We start from the raw sequence: 14586 nt of genomic DNA on the forward strand, positions 1-14586 counted from the left end.
CACGAGGTGCCGCGCACATCTGCCGGCCTCCATAGGAACAAACGGGCAATTTACCCCCTGCATCGATTTCAGGGGGCTCTTCCCGCCGTGTTCCGGACCCTGCCTCCCTCACTGGGAGTTCTGGGGGTAATCTTCTCAGATCAGCCGCCCGGTCAGGCTGCTCGGGCGCTTCCTCCCGGACCTGCGGAGAGGAGCGTCCGACATGGCCGAGAAAACGAAACTGAATCGCAAATCAGTTATACTAATGACATGCTTCCGGTGATAGCAAGAGGCGTGGCATATGCTATTGAGTTATGCTAATGAGTTCCTCCAGCTCTTTTTCTACGAAATGACCCCTGATAGCTACTATTAGAATGTGTATCTATAAAGGTCCCTGCTTTTTAATTTTGTTAAGGCAAATTCATGTTGATATTTCAGTGGCAGATGGGTTAATATCCTATATTTATATTAATGATATAATAAAATTCAAACTTTTCCTTTGCTGCTTATATAGAATATGTAGATACATGAGGATGCAAAGAGGTGTTTCTTGTATCTTTTATGCTATTAAACTGGAAATATCTTTCATGAACTGACTATATTGCGTTATATGTGTCCTTTCAGGAAATAAACTCAAATTGAGCTGATTGTAAAAGCATCTTCAAACCTTAGTTAAATCAGTAGAAACTAGAATCCGCCTGAGAATTAGACTATACTTTGCATGGAAGAAAAGAGCAATTCAGACCGTCAAATTTTAATATTCTGAGGCTAGACTTTTCCCCATCAGTGGTGTGGTTGCTGGCCCCATTTGGCAGACTGTTTTATCTTTGTCTAGACGGTCTAGTTTTTCTGATGGCATTCCTTCTTCAAAGAATTTCTACTGCTTTGTGACGTTAAAGAAATTAAAAGGATTTGAAATTGATATGTTTCTAATGGATAGATACAACTGATGGTAAACATTTGCTAATATAAACTCTTCTATGATGGAATTTAGAAAAATTCATCAACTGAAAGCCTTTTTCTTAACAACACTGATTGTTGTATCTGTGTCAGTATAATTGCTTCTTTCCCCTTCACTGATTTCAATAATGGTCCTTTGAAGAAGAAATTTTAAAGCAGACAGAATGCTGCTTTGAGGATCCTGGTACTCTAGGGGAAAATGTTATCGCTGCTACGTTCAGATGAGAATAGTCAGAAAAAAATGAGAATTTCGTGTTCCACTGCTCACAAAGAGTAATCTAAAAGTCCTAAAGTATTGGAATTCAACTCATAGCATCCTGACAAAATCTCATGCAATCATACATTCTTCAAGATCTTGACTGAAAAATAATCAAATGCTCTTGAAATCAATGGTAATGCTGTAATTTCCAATAAAGAGAAAAGTTGTCTGAATAAAAGGTCTGCAGTTCTGGAATAAAAGATCAGGATTGCATCCAAAAAGTTGTGGAGAATATGAAGAACAAGAAAGGGACCTGCAAAGACCTGTGGAGAGGGGGAATCTCATTTCCCCTCCCCAACTATTTTCTTTCTCTTCCCTGAAAACTCATACCCTCTCCCTTTCTCCTGTTTCTCCCCTCCTTCCTACCTACCAGCCAACCTACTTTTATCCTGCCGCCTTCTGTCATTGAACCCAATAATGTTGGGAGGTACCCTGATCCCCCCCCCATCTTCACCTTTCCTTCCTTCACTCCCCTTGGCAGCCTCTGGGGAACCTGTGAGGACTTGCAGGGACCACCCCCCTTTCCTCTGTATCCTCCTCCCCACACCATTTCCTATTTTCCTCTTCCTGCCAGCACCCATATGTTCCTCCTTCCCACCCACCATATGCAAATCAGCATCATAATATCAGTAATATATTTTCCCCAGGTGGAACCAACAGTTCCTGTTAGTAGCATCAGAGGGAGGTATAACAGCAAATCCTCCTTCATTGGCCTATCTTGGACTAACTACTATTTGGATATTCCCTCCCATACCTGCGGTGGTGATTCCATCTGGTCATGTCACCATGGTATAAATAATGTAAGAGTTGGTACCTGAGTTTTCTCCTTTTTCTTTTTTGTCATTCGTATTATATTGCAGGCACTTGTTTTGAATTTTAAACCATCTTGAATGCAGTGGCAGAAAGGTGGTACATAAATGTAATAAATAAACAATCCGTTTAAGTGTGCAGAATTGGGAATCAAACTTATATTGACCAGAACCAAATGAGAAAAACTTCAGTCAAAACCAAAACAAAATAAGAAAATATAGTTCTCTGGTTCCTTCCAGTTCACCTGTTTTCTTCAGATTAAGGAAGCTATTCACCAAAATGGCATTTGGGGAGCAGAAAAAGAAGGAAAAGAAATTATTTCTGGCAGTTGATCAACAGCTGTTGGATGTATGTTCTTTTTAGAAATGTTAGGGGAGTGAACCCTCTGCTTCTCTATATACATTCATGTTCCAAATTATATTACTGGTAGAGAAGGTGAATTGTATCTAGGAGTGCAGTTGGTATAGAGGCTGATTGGGTGAAGACAGTGGCCGTTTTCACACTGTCTATAAATCGCGTGAGACTCACAGAAGGCTGCCAGCTTCCTTTCGCAATTTTTGATGCCATCTGTTTACAAAACGTCACAAACAGGGATTTACGGCGTTTTGTAATCGGATGGTGTTAAAAATCGCGAGGAAGCCGGCAGCCTTCCGTGAGTCTCGCGCGATTTATAGACTGTGTTAAAATGGCCAGCATTTGGTACCTGTTACAATCTTCTGTTCCATCCCTGTGCCACTACATCATTGTTCATTTTGGAATCGTTCCAATTTTAGTATATGTGCTGCCGAAACAAGCCCAGCCTACTCTTTTTAGTTAAAAAACTTACACAGACACTAGCTGTCAGGTTAAATTCACCCTTTTAGGAAATCTAACCCCTAAAAGTCCAATTTGCAAAGGGGTCAAACAGGGCAGCATTCTTGCCCCCTCATTGTTTAATCTGTTTCTAAATGATCTGGCCCCTACCCTGTCCGAAATTGACGGTCATTTTCCCAAAATTGGCTACTGCCATATTCCAATTCTCCTATATGCGGATGATACCATTATATTATCATGCTCTCCAATTGGACTAAAGCGACTTCTACATCAATGCTTGATCTATTGTAATAATAACAGGCTAACTTTGAATTATAAGAAAACAAAAGATTATAGTCTTTGCTAAAGCCTGGAAACCGTTTGCATGGTCAATTCAAGGAAATCCTATTGAGCAGGTAAAAATTTTTAAATATCTGGGGATTAACTTTTTCTACAAAGGTGGATGGGCTACACACTGCAAAGGTATTATCAATGTAGCAAGAAATAGTGCAGCCGCTATCACCCAGTTTTTCTATCTGAGAGGCAATAGACACGTTCGCATGGCTTTAAAAGCCTTTAATGCCAAATCGAGCTCTCAACTCCTTTATGGAGTGCCCGTATGGATTAGTACAGTCAATCACTCAATAGAGGGGGTACAGTCTTATTTCCTAATTCCTACGGAAAACTCTGGGTCTTCCTAACTGTGTCCCATACGCTGCAATCTGTCTTGAAACTGGACAGATGTTGGAAACTTGGGCCTGGCTTCTAACAATCAAATTCTGGCTTCGCCTTCTATTTAATTCCAACTCAAATTCCTTTACTTTTCTAATGCTCTCAGACTTCCACGAATTCAAGTGGTTGGAGCTAATCCACAAAAAAGTTAGGTGTATGGGTATATCTTGAGAATCACTTTATCTTGCATCTGCTCCAACAGCATTTCAGACAATTAAACGGAGGCTCTTAGACATTCAGTTTCAGGACCTGGCTGAGGCAGCTAGGAAAACCTGTACCCCAATTCACTTGGGACTGCCTCTGTCATCTGGCCAGTTAGCCGCCTATTTCTGCTCTCTAACTGATCCCCATCAAAGAAGGGCGCTAATGCTGGCAAGATTCAACATACTGCCTTCGGCCATTTTCATTGGCAGGTGCCAAGGGACCCCTTATGAATTCAGAAAATGCCCTTGTGGCCTGGGTGTCATTGAATCTGTTTCCCATGTTCTATTATACTATTTATTTTATTCTAAGATCCGAGACAAACCTTTGAACTCCTTTATTCATGGTGCAGCCTTTCTGATAATGTCAAGGTCCAGCGATTACTATCTGGTCACAACTTTTCTATAACCTCTAATATGCCAAGTTTTCTTCAATCTGCAATCTGTATCAGGGAAGCTATCAACTAATTTTATTGTACCTTTTTTTGCTCTGACATGCCAATAAAGGTTGTGTGTGTGTGTGTGTGTGTGTTTGTGTGTGTGTGTGTGTGTGTGTGTCATTTTGGAATCACATAATGCATAAAGTGACAACAGAGTTGATCTTCAAGAAAACTAGAGAAAGTTAACTGGAATATTAAGATCATATTAAGCCCTTGATTGATTATTACATTGATCACTAGCAAGCTCCATTAGAATTATTACATGCCTTTGGAGGAATTTCACACCAGTAGCATAAGGTTGTTTTAGTTGGTCTAGAGCAGCGATGGTGAACCTATAGCATGCGTGCCACAGCTGGCATGCAGAGCCCTCTCTGTGGGCACGCAAGCCAGGGCTCATTTGGAGGCGTGGGTTTTGGCCCCGCCCACATGATTCCTTTTCCCAGGGCTCATTTGGAGTCTAAACGCACAGGAATGGCGTTCCAGTAGAGCTGAAGAGAGGTCACGTGGGTTTTGGCCCCGCTCACGTGATTCCTTTTCCTCCGAGCGCAAGCTGAGTGGTGCTGGGCTTCAAAGGAACAGTAAGCTGCTTGGATTCCTTCTGCTCTGCTCCTTTACTTTCATTTGTGACTGGGGCGGGGGGGGGGGGGGAGGAGAGAGAGAGAGAAAATGAATGAGTGCAAGGTGAATGGTGCTGAGCTCCAAAGGAATGCAAGCTGCTTGCATTCATTCTGCTCTGCTCCTTTACTTTCATTTGTGATGGGGGGGGGAGAAAATGAATGAATGAGTGCAAGGCAAGTGGTGCTGGGCTCCAAAGGAACGCAAGCTGCTTACATTCATTCTGCTCTGCTCCTTTACTTTCATTTGTGACGGGGGCGGGGAGCGCTTTTAAGACAAAATATGTTAATTAGTTTGGACAACTGTATGAGTTGTTGTTTCTAAACTAAAACCTCAGTATTCAGGTTTAATTGCAGTGTTGGCACTTTGAAACAAATGAGTGGTTTTGTGTTGCAGTTTGGGCACTCGGGCTCAAAAAGGTTCACCATCACTGGTTTAGAATAAGCTTTCTAAACTTGCTGTATTGGTAGAGGCTACTTCTGCCCAGTAGGCCTCTCACAATTAATTTCTCAAAAATAAAGAAAAATTAGAGTAAACTTAGCAGTCCCCCTCTATTGCTTTCTTCCACCAGCAGGTAAATACTTTTTTGTTCTGTCTTGCATATCCCCAGTGACTATTATTGGCCCTCCTGTGTGTTCTTTGTGCCGTGCGTTTGTGTAGTCAAATGAGAATGGGAAGATTAAGATGGGAAGTTAAAGCATAATCATTTGGGTGTTGTTTTATTTTCCAGAATCTATAATAGCAGAGACCCAGAAGAAGATCACTGATGCTTTTGAGGTGTTTGATCATGAGTGCAATAAAACTGTGGATGTCAGGTTTGAAAAATCCTTCTCTAAGAAATATTACATTGATTTAGGCAAGAACACAATTACTGCAAATTCTAACAGCTTTAATTTTTTAAAAAAGTGTTATATTATTGACAAAAAGAGGCAAATAATTGTTCCAGAGAAGTATTTATAAGGATTATTTGTAAAACAACCAAAACATTCTAGATAAATTTTACAATAAGAGTTGTGAATAATATATAATCTAGGACCATGTAAATTGAAAGTCGAGGTAAAGTACATTCTGAACCTGTGCTCTGCCAAACAGTGTAGTTTGGACTTGCCACTATATTCCAAACATTAGTCCTCCAGTGCTTCAAACCTGCCTTATTCCTTGTGCTGGAGCAGTAGCCACCATCAGCATTGCTTTGACTATGTTCCAAGAATGCTTTATGGTTCCTTATAATTCCTTATGGACTGCACTGAGAAGGTGGTTGTTCGAGACCAGATATCATCAGTATGGAACTGACCTTTAAAGCTCTATACAGCTTGAGACCAGCTTAAGCTCTGTCTTCTCCAATATGTACTTACACGTTCACTCTGGTCATCTTTGGAGGCCCTTCCCCTGATGCCACCACCATCTGAGGCTAGACAGGTGGCCTTCTCAGTTGTTGCAACAAACCTTTTTTTCTCCCCCTCTATTGCTTTCTTCCACCAGCAGGTAAATACTTTTTTGTTCTGTCTGGCATATCCCCAGTAACTGTTATTGGCCCTCCAGTGTGTTCTTTGTGCCGTGTGTTTGTGTAGCCTTATTTATTGAATTGTTTTAATACTTTTTAAAATGTTTTAAATTTAAATTGTTCTGAAATGTTGTTTTAAATTGTTTTAGTGTTTTGATGTTCACCACCTTGGGGAACTTGTTTTGGGTGGAAAGGTGGCATACAAATGTTTTAAATAAATAAATAAATTCTATTCTGCAGATTGTGCAAACAGCAATGTTAAGGGAGGCATTTTTATTAAAAGCATTAGAACTATAGTATAATGGAACAGTCAGAAGGATGCTTTAATAAGAGAATAGGATCACATTGTATGTATAATCTCAGTTTTACAGCATTGTCTTCTACATCCACTTTCTGCATTGTTTACCTTCTATCATTCCTTAGAAAGTGTTTTGTTTGCACTGTTTTCTAATTCTAATGCTGTCCTGCTGCTTTTTATTGCATGTCTTATGTAGTCTGATTGCCTTGCTTTTAATGCCCTTTGAGTCTCAGTGAGAAACGCATGCTATAAAGTAAATAAAAATAAACAAACATTAAACTGTGCAGGAGCTTTTAGGGGCCACTTAGATCATTGGGGAGAGATTGGCTTGCTGGTGACCCACTATGCCTTATCTTACAGGTACTTGCAGGACTCCTCTCTCCTTAACATCAGTCCAAAATGAAACACTTTTTGCAAGATAGTTCTGGAGGCAGTTATGCTAGAGGTAGCGAGGATGCCTCTTAAGCTTTTGTGACAGAAATTTCTTCTTAAATAATAGCAGCTGATTTAGGAAGACAGCATAGTAGCTATAGGATGGCTTGTTTCCACATAGACTTGCAGACAAGGAATGTACTGGTTTGGGAGAGGAGAATTATGTAAGCCACCTTGGGTTCCTATTGGGGAGAAAGATGGAGTATAAATGAGGTAAATATACTTTGAAACACCCCCCCCCCCCAAATTTTGAACCATTTTCTCACTTAGCAAGAAGTTACAGTTCCTTTGATTTGAAACAGAGTTGCTTGCTCGTGTTTAGTTAGCCAGTGTCTTTTGGAGGAGAAAACCAAATAAACTGGAAGTAGTTTTAAATATACAATTCATCATAACTTTAAAATGTGTTTCTCAGTATAAATGTTTTAGATTATTTATTCATAGCAAGTGAAGGAATGTCAAAAATTAGTCATGTTGTCTGCAAAAAGTTGTGACAATTTGATTTTTTTACATTTCTGTGGTCCATTGTCATCTTATAATCTGAATAAAAGAATTTTTTCTTGAAGTTATGTGCTACGCATCAAGTCTATTAAAGATCAAGCTGACTTAAGTTTGTGGGAAGAGTTCATAAAAGTTCAGTTTATACATTGATATTTAAGCATATTTAGCATAGAAACAGTTCCAGTCTTTTTGTATTGTTTTCTGCCTAAAGGGTGTCTTTTTAAGATCCTGTATCATATGGTATTCTTTCATTTATGAAATTTGCTCATGTTCTTTTTTGCAGATGAATTATTTGAAAGGAGGTTATGAATAGCCAAACAGATTAGTTAAACCTGTATTTCAAATTATGCAATGTAGAAACTATAATAGCCCCAATCCAGAAAAAGCCTCCACTGTATGGCGATTGTACATGTACAACTGAGTACTTTTCTTTACAATCCGGCAGGCCCATTTGATGAACTATATTCTACAATGCAATCTTAAGCAGAGTTACGCTCTTCTAAGCCCACTGAAGTCAATGGACTGAGAAGGGTATAATTTTATCTAGGACTGCACAGTTAAACACTCACATGTGTAAAATGTAGTTAATGATTTGATATGGAACTGCTTGAATGCAAATATAAAAATGTACATGCAGATTTTTGTATTGAAGCCGGCAAGTATACATTGTCAAATACAATGGTGGTGGGGAGGAGACCATAACATTTGTTTGCTTAGCAGTAATTAATAATTTGTGACAGGAGATGAAAATATAGCATTGTCTAGTTAATCAAAGTACTAAAAATGTCTTCTATGGAACTCTCGGATATCCTTTGTAACCTGAATGAACCAGTTTTGTCCCAGTTTTATTCATAAATCTTGAGGCAGATTCCACCATGCTCCAACAAGTCTTGCTTCCGCTTAGTAGTAGTAGTAGTAGTAGTAGTAGTAGTAGTAGTAGTAGTAGTAGTAGTAGTAGTAGTAGTAGTTGCCTTTCTGGACAGACTAGTGCCACACTCAGAGCAGTGAACAAAGTCAGTGTTATTATTATCCCCACAGTACAGCTGAGGAGCTGGGGCTGAGAGGAGTGGCCTACCCAAGGCCACCTGCTGAGCTCATGGCAATAGTGGAATTAGAACCAGTAGAGTGCTAATTCACATCCCAACCACTTAACGACTACGCTTCCACTTAAGTTGGAGGAAGTCTTCTTAGGGTGGAAGCAGGATTCCAACTTTGCTCAGTGGTGTGGTAGGATAGAAGTAGGATCTACTCCCTTAAAACTAACCTTCAAATTGGAGGTGTTATACCCTTCTTATAGCAAAAATGTCAACTGTTGGTTAATTTCTCTAAGATAGTAGCACCTTGTACTGTCTCTCTCTCTGACGAAGAGAGCTGTGGCTCTCAAATGCTTATGCTTCAATAAAGTTGGTTAGTCTTAAAGCTGCTACTGGACTCTTAACTATTTTGCTACTACAGACTAACACGGCTAACTCCTCTGGAACTCAGTTCACAAGAACAGTAAATTAAATCTAATCAAAGTTAAGACCTCAGGCTAAATGTTAATAAAAAGGGGGGTGGGTGGGAGAGATACTGAGAGAGGGTAGGGTATGTGAAAGGGAGATGGGGTTTAACTGTTCCCTAGTGTCAAACTGACTGACCCTGAAACTATTAGTCCTGTATTTTTTTTAAAAAAAAATGCAGCACATGAAGGCACTGATCTTATTCATTTATTTGTTTAAATCTTAAAACTTTCTAGGTTGGTTTTCCATTATTTAAAGTGTCTTAACAGATTATTGAAATACATAAAGACAATAAGTATAATAACAAAAACTGAAATAGCCAACCAATGTCATTCATCAGTAGCCATGCCGAATAAAAAAAGTCTTGCAGTTTCTCCAGAAAGATAAAAGTGATATGGCTTTCCATACCTGATGAGGAATATGGTTCCATAAAGCAGAAGCTTCTGTAGAGAAGGCCCATAGCCTTTTCGCCACAGTTCTAACCTGGCAGGTGAAAGGCACCACAAACAGACTTCACTGTTCCGTTCAAGTCTTATATGGGAAGAGAGAGTCCTTCAGGCATGTGATAAGTGGGCACCAAGTGATAAAAGACTTCAAAAAGTAAGACCAGTGCCTTTTATTGAACCTGGAAGCAAATAGGCAACAGGTTGTATACATGCACATTATCCAACAGCAATCTGGTAACTGCATTCTATAATACTTTTGAGCAGAGGCAGCTCTATATAAAGTACATTCAGTAGTCAAGCCTGGAAGTTAGAAAAGCATGGTCAGGCCCAGGGGTTTTTTTCTGGGAAAAGAGGTGGCGGAACTCTCAAGAGGGAAATGAGGGAAAAACACACAAGATTCTTTGAAATAATATTATTTTCACGTGCTGTTGCTGAGTATTTTCAAGAGGTGCTGGAACTCCATTCCACTGCATTCCTGCTGAAAAAAGGCCCTGGTCAGGCCATTCTAGAAGTGATGAGAGCCTATGAAGTAAGTGGAGATGGAAAAATATTCTCTTAGCAACAACTCCTACCAAGGTCTTGTAAAGCAGGCTAAGAACAAAGAGTATTTTCTGATCTCTCAAGGAAATCTACACCCCATCAATCACAGGTAAATCAGTCTCTTCCAAAATGATGGCATATACAACTAACATCACTTCTGTCTTGTCTGAATTCAATTTTGGTGTGTTTCTGTCTTCCGATGACTGATTTAGGACCTAGATACCTGCTGTAGAGCAGATACATACTGTCGAGCTGAGTGTCATTAGTATATTGATGACTGCTTACCCCAAATAAATGAATTTCATTCAATGGCCTCATGTAGATATTAAATGATACAGGTGATTGTTTTGATCTTTCTGGTATCCTATTCAGCAAATCCAAGAGAAATGAATTGGAATCTTCACTGTGACCTAGTCAACAAGAAAGGCATGTCATTCCTATTAATTCAGCCAGGTGTTCCATATGGTAAAAAATAATATGATCAAGCATATTAAAGTCTGCTGAAAGGGCTACAGGATAAACAATGAGGTACTCCCTATGTCTTTCTGTAGATGTATATCATCCACCTGGGCTGCTAATGTATTGTCAACCCAATAACTAGCTGTGACGCCAGATTGGAAGGGGTCAAGGAACAATGTCTGCCTTGTTATGTAGTGCCAAAACCTTGTCTATTTTGAAGCAAAGAAGCAATTATGATATTTTAAGATGTTTTGATATTATGAATTCATTTGTGACAATTAACTCATCTTGGATTTTCACACTGAAAGCAAAAAAGCAACATAGGTCCCTTCATGCAAAAATATCTGATGGTTTTTTGAAAACATTTATGATTTTAAAATTCTGTTGATAAGGAAGATTTACATTCTATTGTAGATTTACTAATGAACATTTTCTGTATTTCAGAGAGATTGGCACAATTATAAGGTCACTAGGTTGCTGTCCAAGTGAAGGGGATCTACATGATATGCTTGCAGAGGTGATTTACATATTTTTAAATTCTACCATTTTACACCTTTAAACAATGCAGGGTATCTGATCTTTTTTCCTATATTAGCAGAAGTTAGAAGTATAATGCATGGGATTTTCATTCAGCAAATACAGCATCTCAGTTTGCCTTGTAGAAACACCTAGGGTTCCTATAGGAGCAGCATTGGTATTGTTACCAATACCACTTCTCTGAATGTGAAGTCCAGGGACAGTGCTACACTGTTCTTGTGTTAAATTAGAGAGCTCTGGCAATGTACGGGGACACAAGTCACATGGGAATTGCTTTTCTGTGATGATAATTCCAGAGAGGTAGCTGTGTTCGTCTATTGCAGCATAATTAAACAGAATTCCAGATTAATTACATTTACTTCAACACAAGCTTTCATGAGTCCAGAGCTCACTTCATGAGATTGCTGCTGGACTTCTGTTTGACTTTCCATGAACAGCTGCTATGTGGATGGGGTAACTTTTGAAAGACCCAAATGTATGGTTAGGGCCAGGGCCACTTGAACAGGTCTTAACAATGTATTTGATACTTCACCAGGAAGACTGCTGATTCCATCCCATATGATTGGATTTCATCCATGCAGCAGTGTCATTTAAACATTATTCAAGTTGGGTTCAAGCTGTTCTTGGAAAAAGCAGTTTTGACATGGCTTAGGTAATATGTAAAGGGGAATATACTGTATTGTCAATGTATTGTCAAAGGCTTTCACAGCCGGAGAACGATGGTTGTTGTGGATTTTCCGGGCTGTATAGCCGTGGTCTTGGCACGGAAATATACTGTGTTTGCAATCTGTTTATTTTCAAATAGTTTCAGCAAGAAGAACTGTTTATAAATAAAGTAAATAAAATAAAGTGAATAAATATGCCTCCTCATGGATACACACCTTAACGTCGTGAGGGGTTTGAGTGTGTCAGTGAAGCTGAGAGCAACACTGTCAGGAACACAGACTTAGTCATGAGTCTAAACTCCTAGCAGAGTCACTCAAGGTGGAATGGTCAAAGCTGAGGCACCTGAATAAGATGCATCCACCCTCTTCAGTAATCAACAGTCACATCAGAAGAAGAGAACTGACTGTTCCAATGGGGATGGGAGTGGAGGAATCCTTGAAGGATAGCCACTGAGCAGCAGCAGTAGTGGAAGGTGACATTGGCGGAGGATCTCTCACAGACAACGACAGTGACACCTCAGCTAACCTTGATTAGTACTGTGCAGAAGGTGACAATGGTAAACCACTTCTGATAATCTCTTACCTCAAAAACCTTATGGTGAGACAATCCAAAATGAAAGAAGATATTGTGGGGGAAGGACCCCCAGGTCAGATGGCACTCAGTTGGCTAATATGGAAGAGCAGAGGACAAGTATGAATAGTGCTGTTCTTAATGATGGGACTGGATTAAAGCTGAAATGACATCCAGTTGCTGATGTGAATAGATGCAAAAGAAACATTCAAAGCCACGTGACTCATATAATAGGAACATGGAATGTGAAAAATATGAAGCCAAGTAAGCTAGAAATCGTAACATAAGAAACGGAACATTTAAACATTGTAATCTTGGGTGTGAGTGAAATAATGCGCACTGGATTAGGACATTTTTCAATAAAATTACAAAACGTTTTATTGTGGAAATGATAAACTCAATGGAAATGGTATTGCTCTAAATGTGAAGCAAGAAGTAGCACAAGGAGTCAAGAGCTATAGTTCAAAGTCTGACTGATTAGTAGCAATCAGAATTCATGGAAGGCCTGTTAATATAACCATCATTTAAGTTTATGCCCCAACTACAGTTGCTGAGGAGGTAGAAATCTAAAACTTTTACACAAGTGTCCAAGAAGAGATTGATCATACAGCTAAACAAGATATGCTGATAATCATAGCTGACTGGAATGTAAAAATAGGAGACAAAGCAGAATCAAACATTATTGGAAAATTTGGACTAGGATCACAAAATGAAGCTATTTTAGCTATGGATACTGACTCCATCAAAATCTTAACAAGAATATGTCAACAAATATGGAAAACAAAATAATGGCCCACAGACTGAAAATGCTCAGTCTGTCCGGGGTCTGGGTCCCAGCCCCCAGACTTGGTAGGAGGGAACAGCAGGTCAACCGGGCTGACGGGCATACAGAGGGGGCAGCCAGCAGCCAGCAGGCCAACTGGTCAGACAGCAGACAGCAGGTCAACTGGTCGGCCAGCTGACAGCAGGTCAACCGGTCTGACTGGCAGGCAGAGGGGGCAGCCGGGGGACAGCAGGCCAACCCCTCCCATAGGCAAATGGGGCCAGAACCTGCCAGTGCCAGGGGCAAGGGGCAAGGGGCAAAGGCCCAGGGCCTCAGGAGGCAGGGGGAGACAGAGAGAGGCCAGCGAGTCCCACTCCCCTAGGGAAGGAAAGGGGACTAAGCAAGGCGGAAGGGGGCAAGGGCAAAGGGATTGGGGGCCCAACAGTCACCCACCCAAAGGCCTTACCTGAGGAGGAGAAGCAGCAGCAGCCCCAACAACCCAAAGCCACGCCCCAGCTAGAAAATAGTAGCCTGGCCCAGGAGTTGCCAAAAGCCAAGCCACTCCAGGTGGGGCTAGTGGAGGCACTCTGCATGAAGCCCTGGGCAACCAGCCAAGGAGCCACAGCTGGACCCACCTTCAACCATCAGCTCAGCCAGGGAGGCCGGGCTGCTAGCCAGGGAACTGCAGCTGGACAGGCCTTCAGCAATCAGCCAAGGCAGGGAGGCTGGGCAGCCAGGGAACAAGGCACAGCTGGTGCTGGTCAGTGGGGCCAGATCAGCTACCCCAGCTGCAACTGCTTGGTGCAGCCCAAGACCAGGCTGGAAGAGGGGTGGGACAGTAGAAGGAAACCCTATAAAAGCTGGCTGGGAAGAGCCCTGGGGTGGTGGATGTGAGTAAGGAGCGATGATGTGGAGTGAGAGCGGTGCAATGCAAGAGTGGAGGTTTGGAGGAGAGTTCTGGAAGGAGGGGATGAAGAAGGACACAGGGGGCAAGCAGGCCTGGTTGAGCAGGCCAGCGAGTGGACTGAGAGGGAGTCTGGGTGAGGTATACCGCCCCTCCTTCCACAGAGCAGGGTCCTGCAGCATCCCTGGCCCCCCTATGATGTCAGGAGCAGACCGCCCAGTGCCACGCCCAGCGGCAGCGGTGGCAAGCCCTGACACAGTCTACATTCCAGTTCCAAAAAAAGAGAATGTCAAAGAATGCAGAAACTATTGGACCTTTGTGCTAATTTCCCATACAAGCAAAGTGGTGCTTAAAATTCTACAGCAAAGACTCTTACCATATATGAATTGACAAATGCCAGAGGTAAAAGCTGGATTCAGAAAAGGAAGAACCACTAGAGATCACATTGCAAATGTATGATGGATAGCCCAGATGAGTCTGATCTCATTAGATCTCAGAAGTTAAACAGGGTTTGCCTTGCTTAGCAATTGGACGGGAGACCTCCAACGAAGACTAGAGTTGTAGGGCTGCAGAGGCAGGCAATGGCAAACCACCTCTGTTAAACTCTTGCCATGAAAACCCTGCCAGGGGTTGCCATAAGTCAGCTATGTCTTGAGGGCACTCTCCACCACCAATGGTGTATA

General features: G+C 41.2%; 1 protein-coding gene across 1 annotated transcript in view; it reads left to right on the forward strand.

The window, feature by feature from the left end:
- EFCAB2 (EF-hand calcium binding domain 2) overlaps nt 1–14586 on the forward strand; it is a 59702-nt gene that overhangs the window by 25384 nt on the left and 19732 nt on the right. The window contains exons 2-3 of the mRNA XM_054981154.1: nt 5518–5602; nt 10908–10980. Of these exons, the coding sequence (XP_054837129.1) occupies nt 5518–5602; nt 10908–10980 (158 nt within the window). The remainder of the gene's footprint in view (nt 1–5517; nt 5603–10907; nt 10981–14586) is intronic.

This window comes from Eublepharis macularius, chromosome 1, assembly GCF_028583425.1.
Source record: "Eublepharis macularius isolate TG4126 chromosome 1, MPM_Emac_v1.0, whole genome shotgun sequence".
Lineage (NCBI taxonomy): Eukaryota > Metazoa > Chordata > Lepidosauria > Squamata > Eublepharidae > Eublepharis > Eublepharis macularius.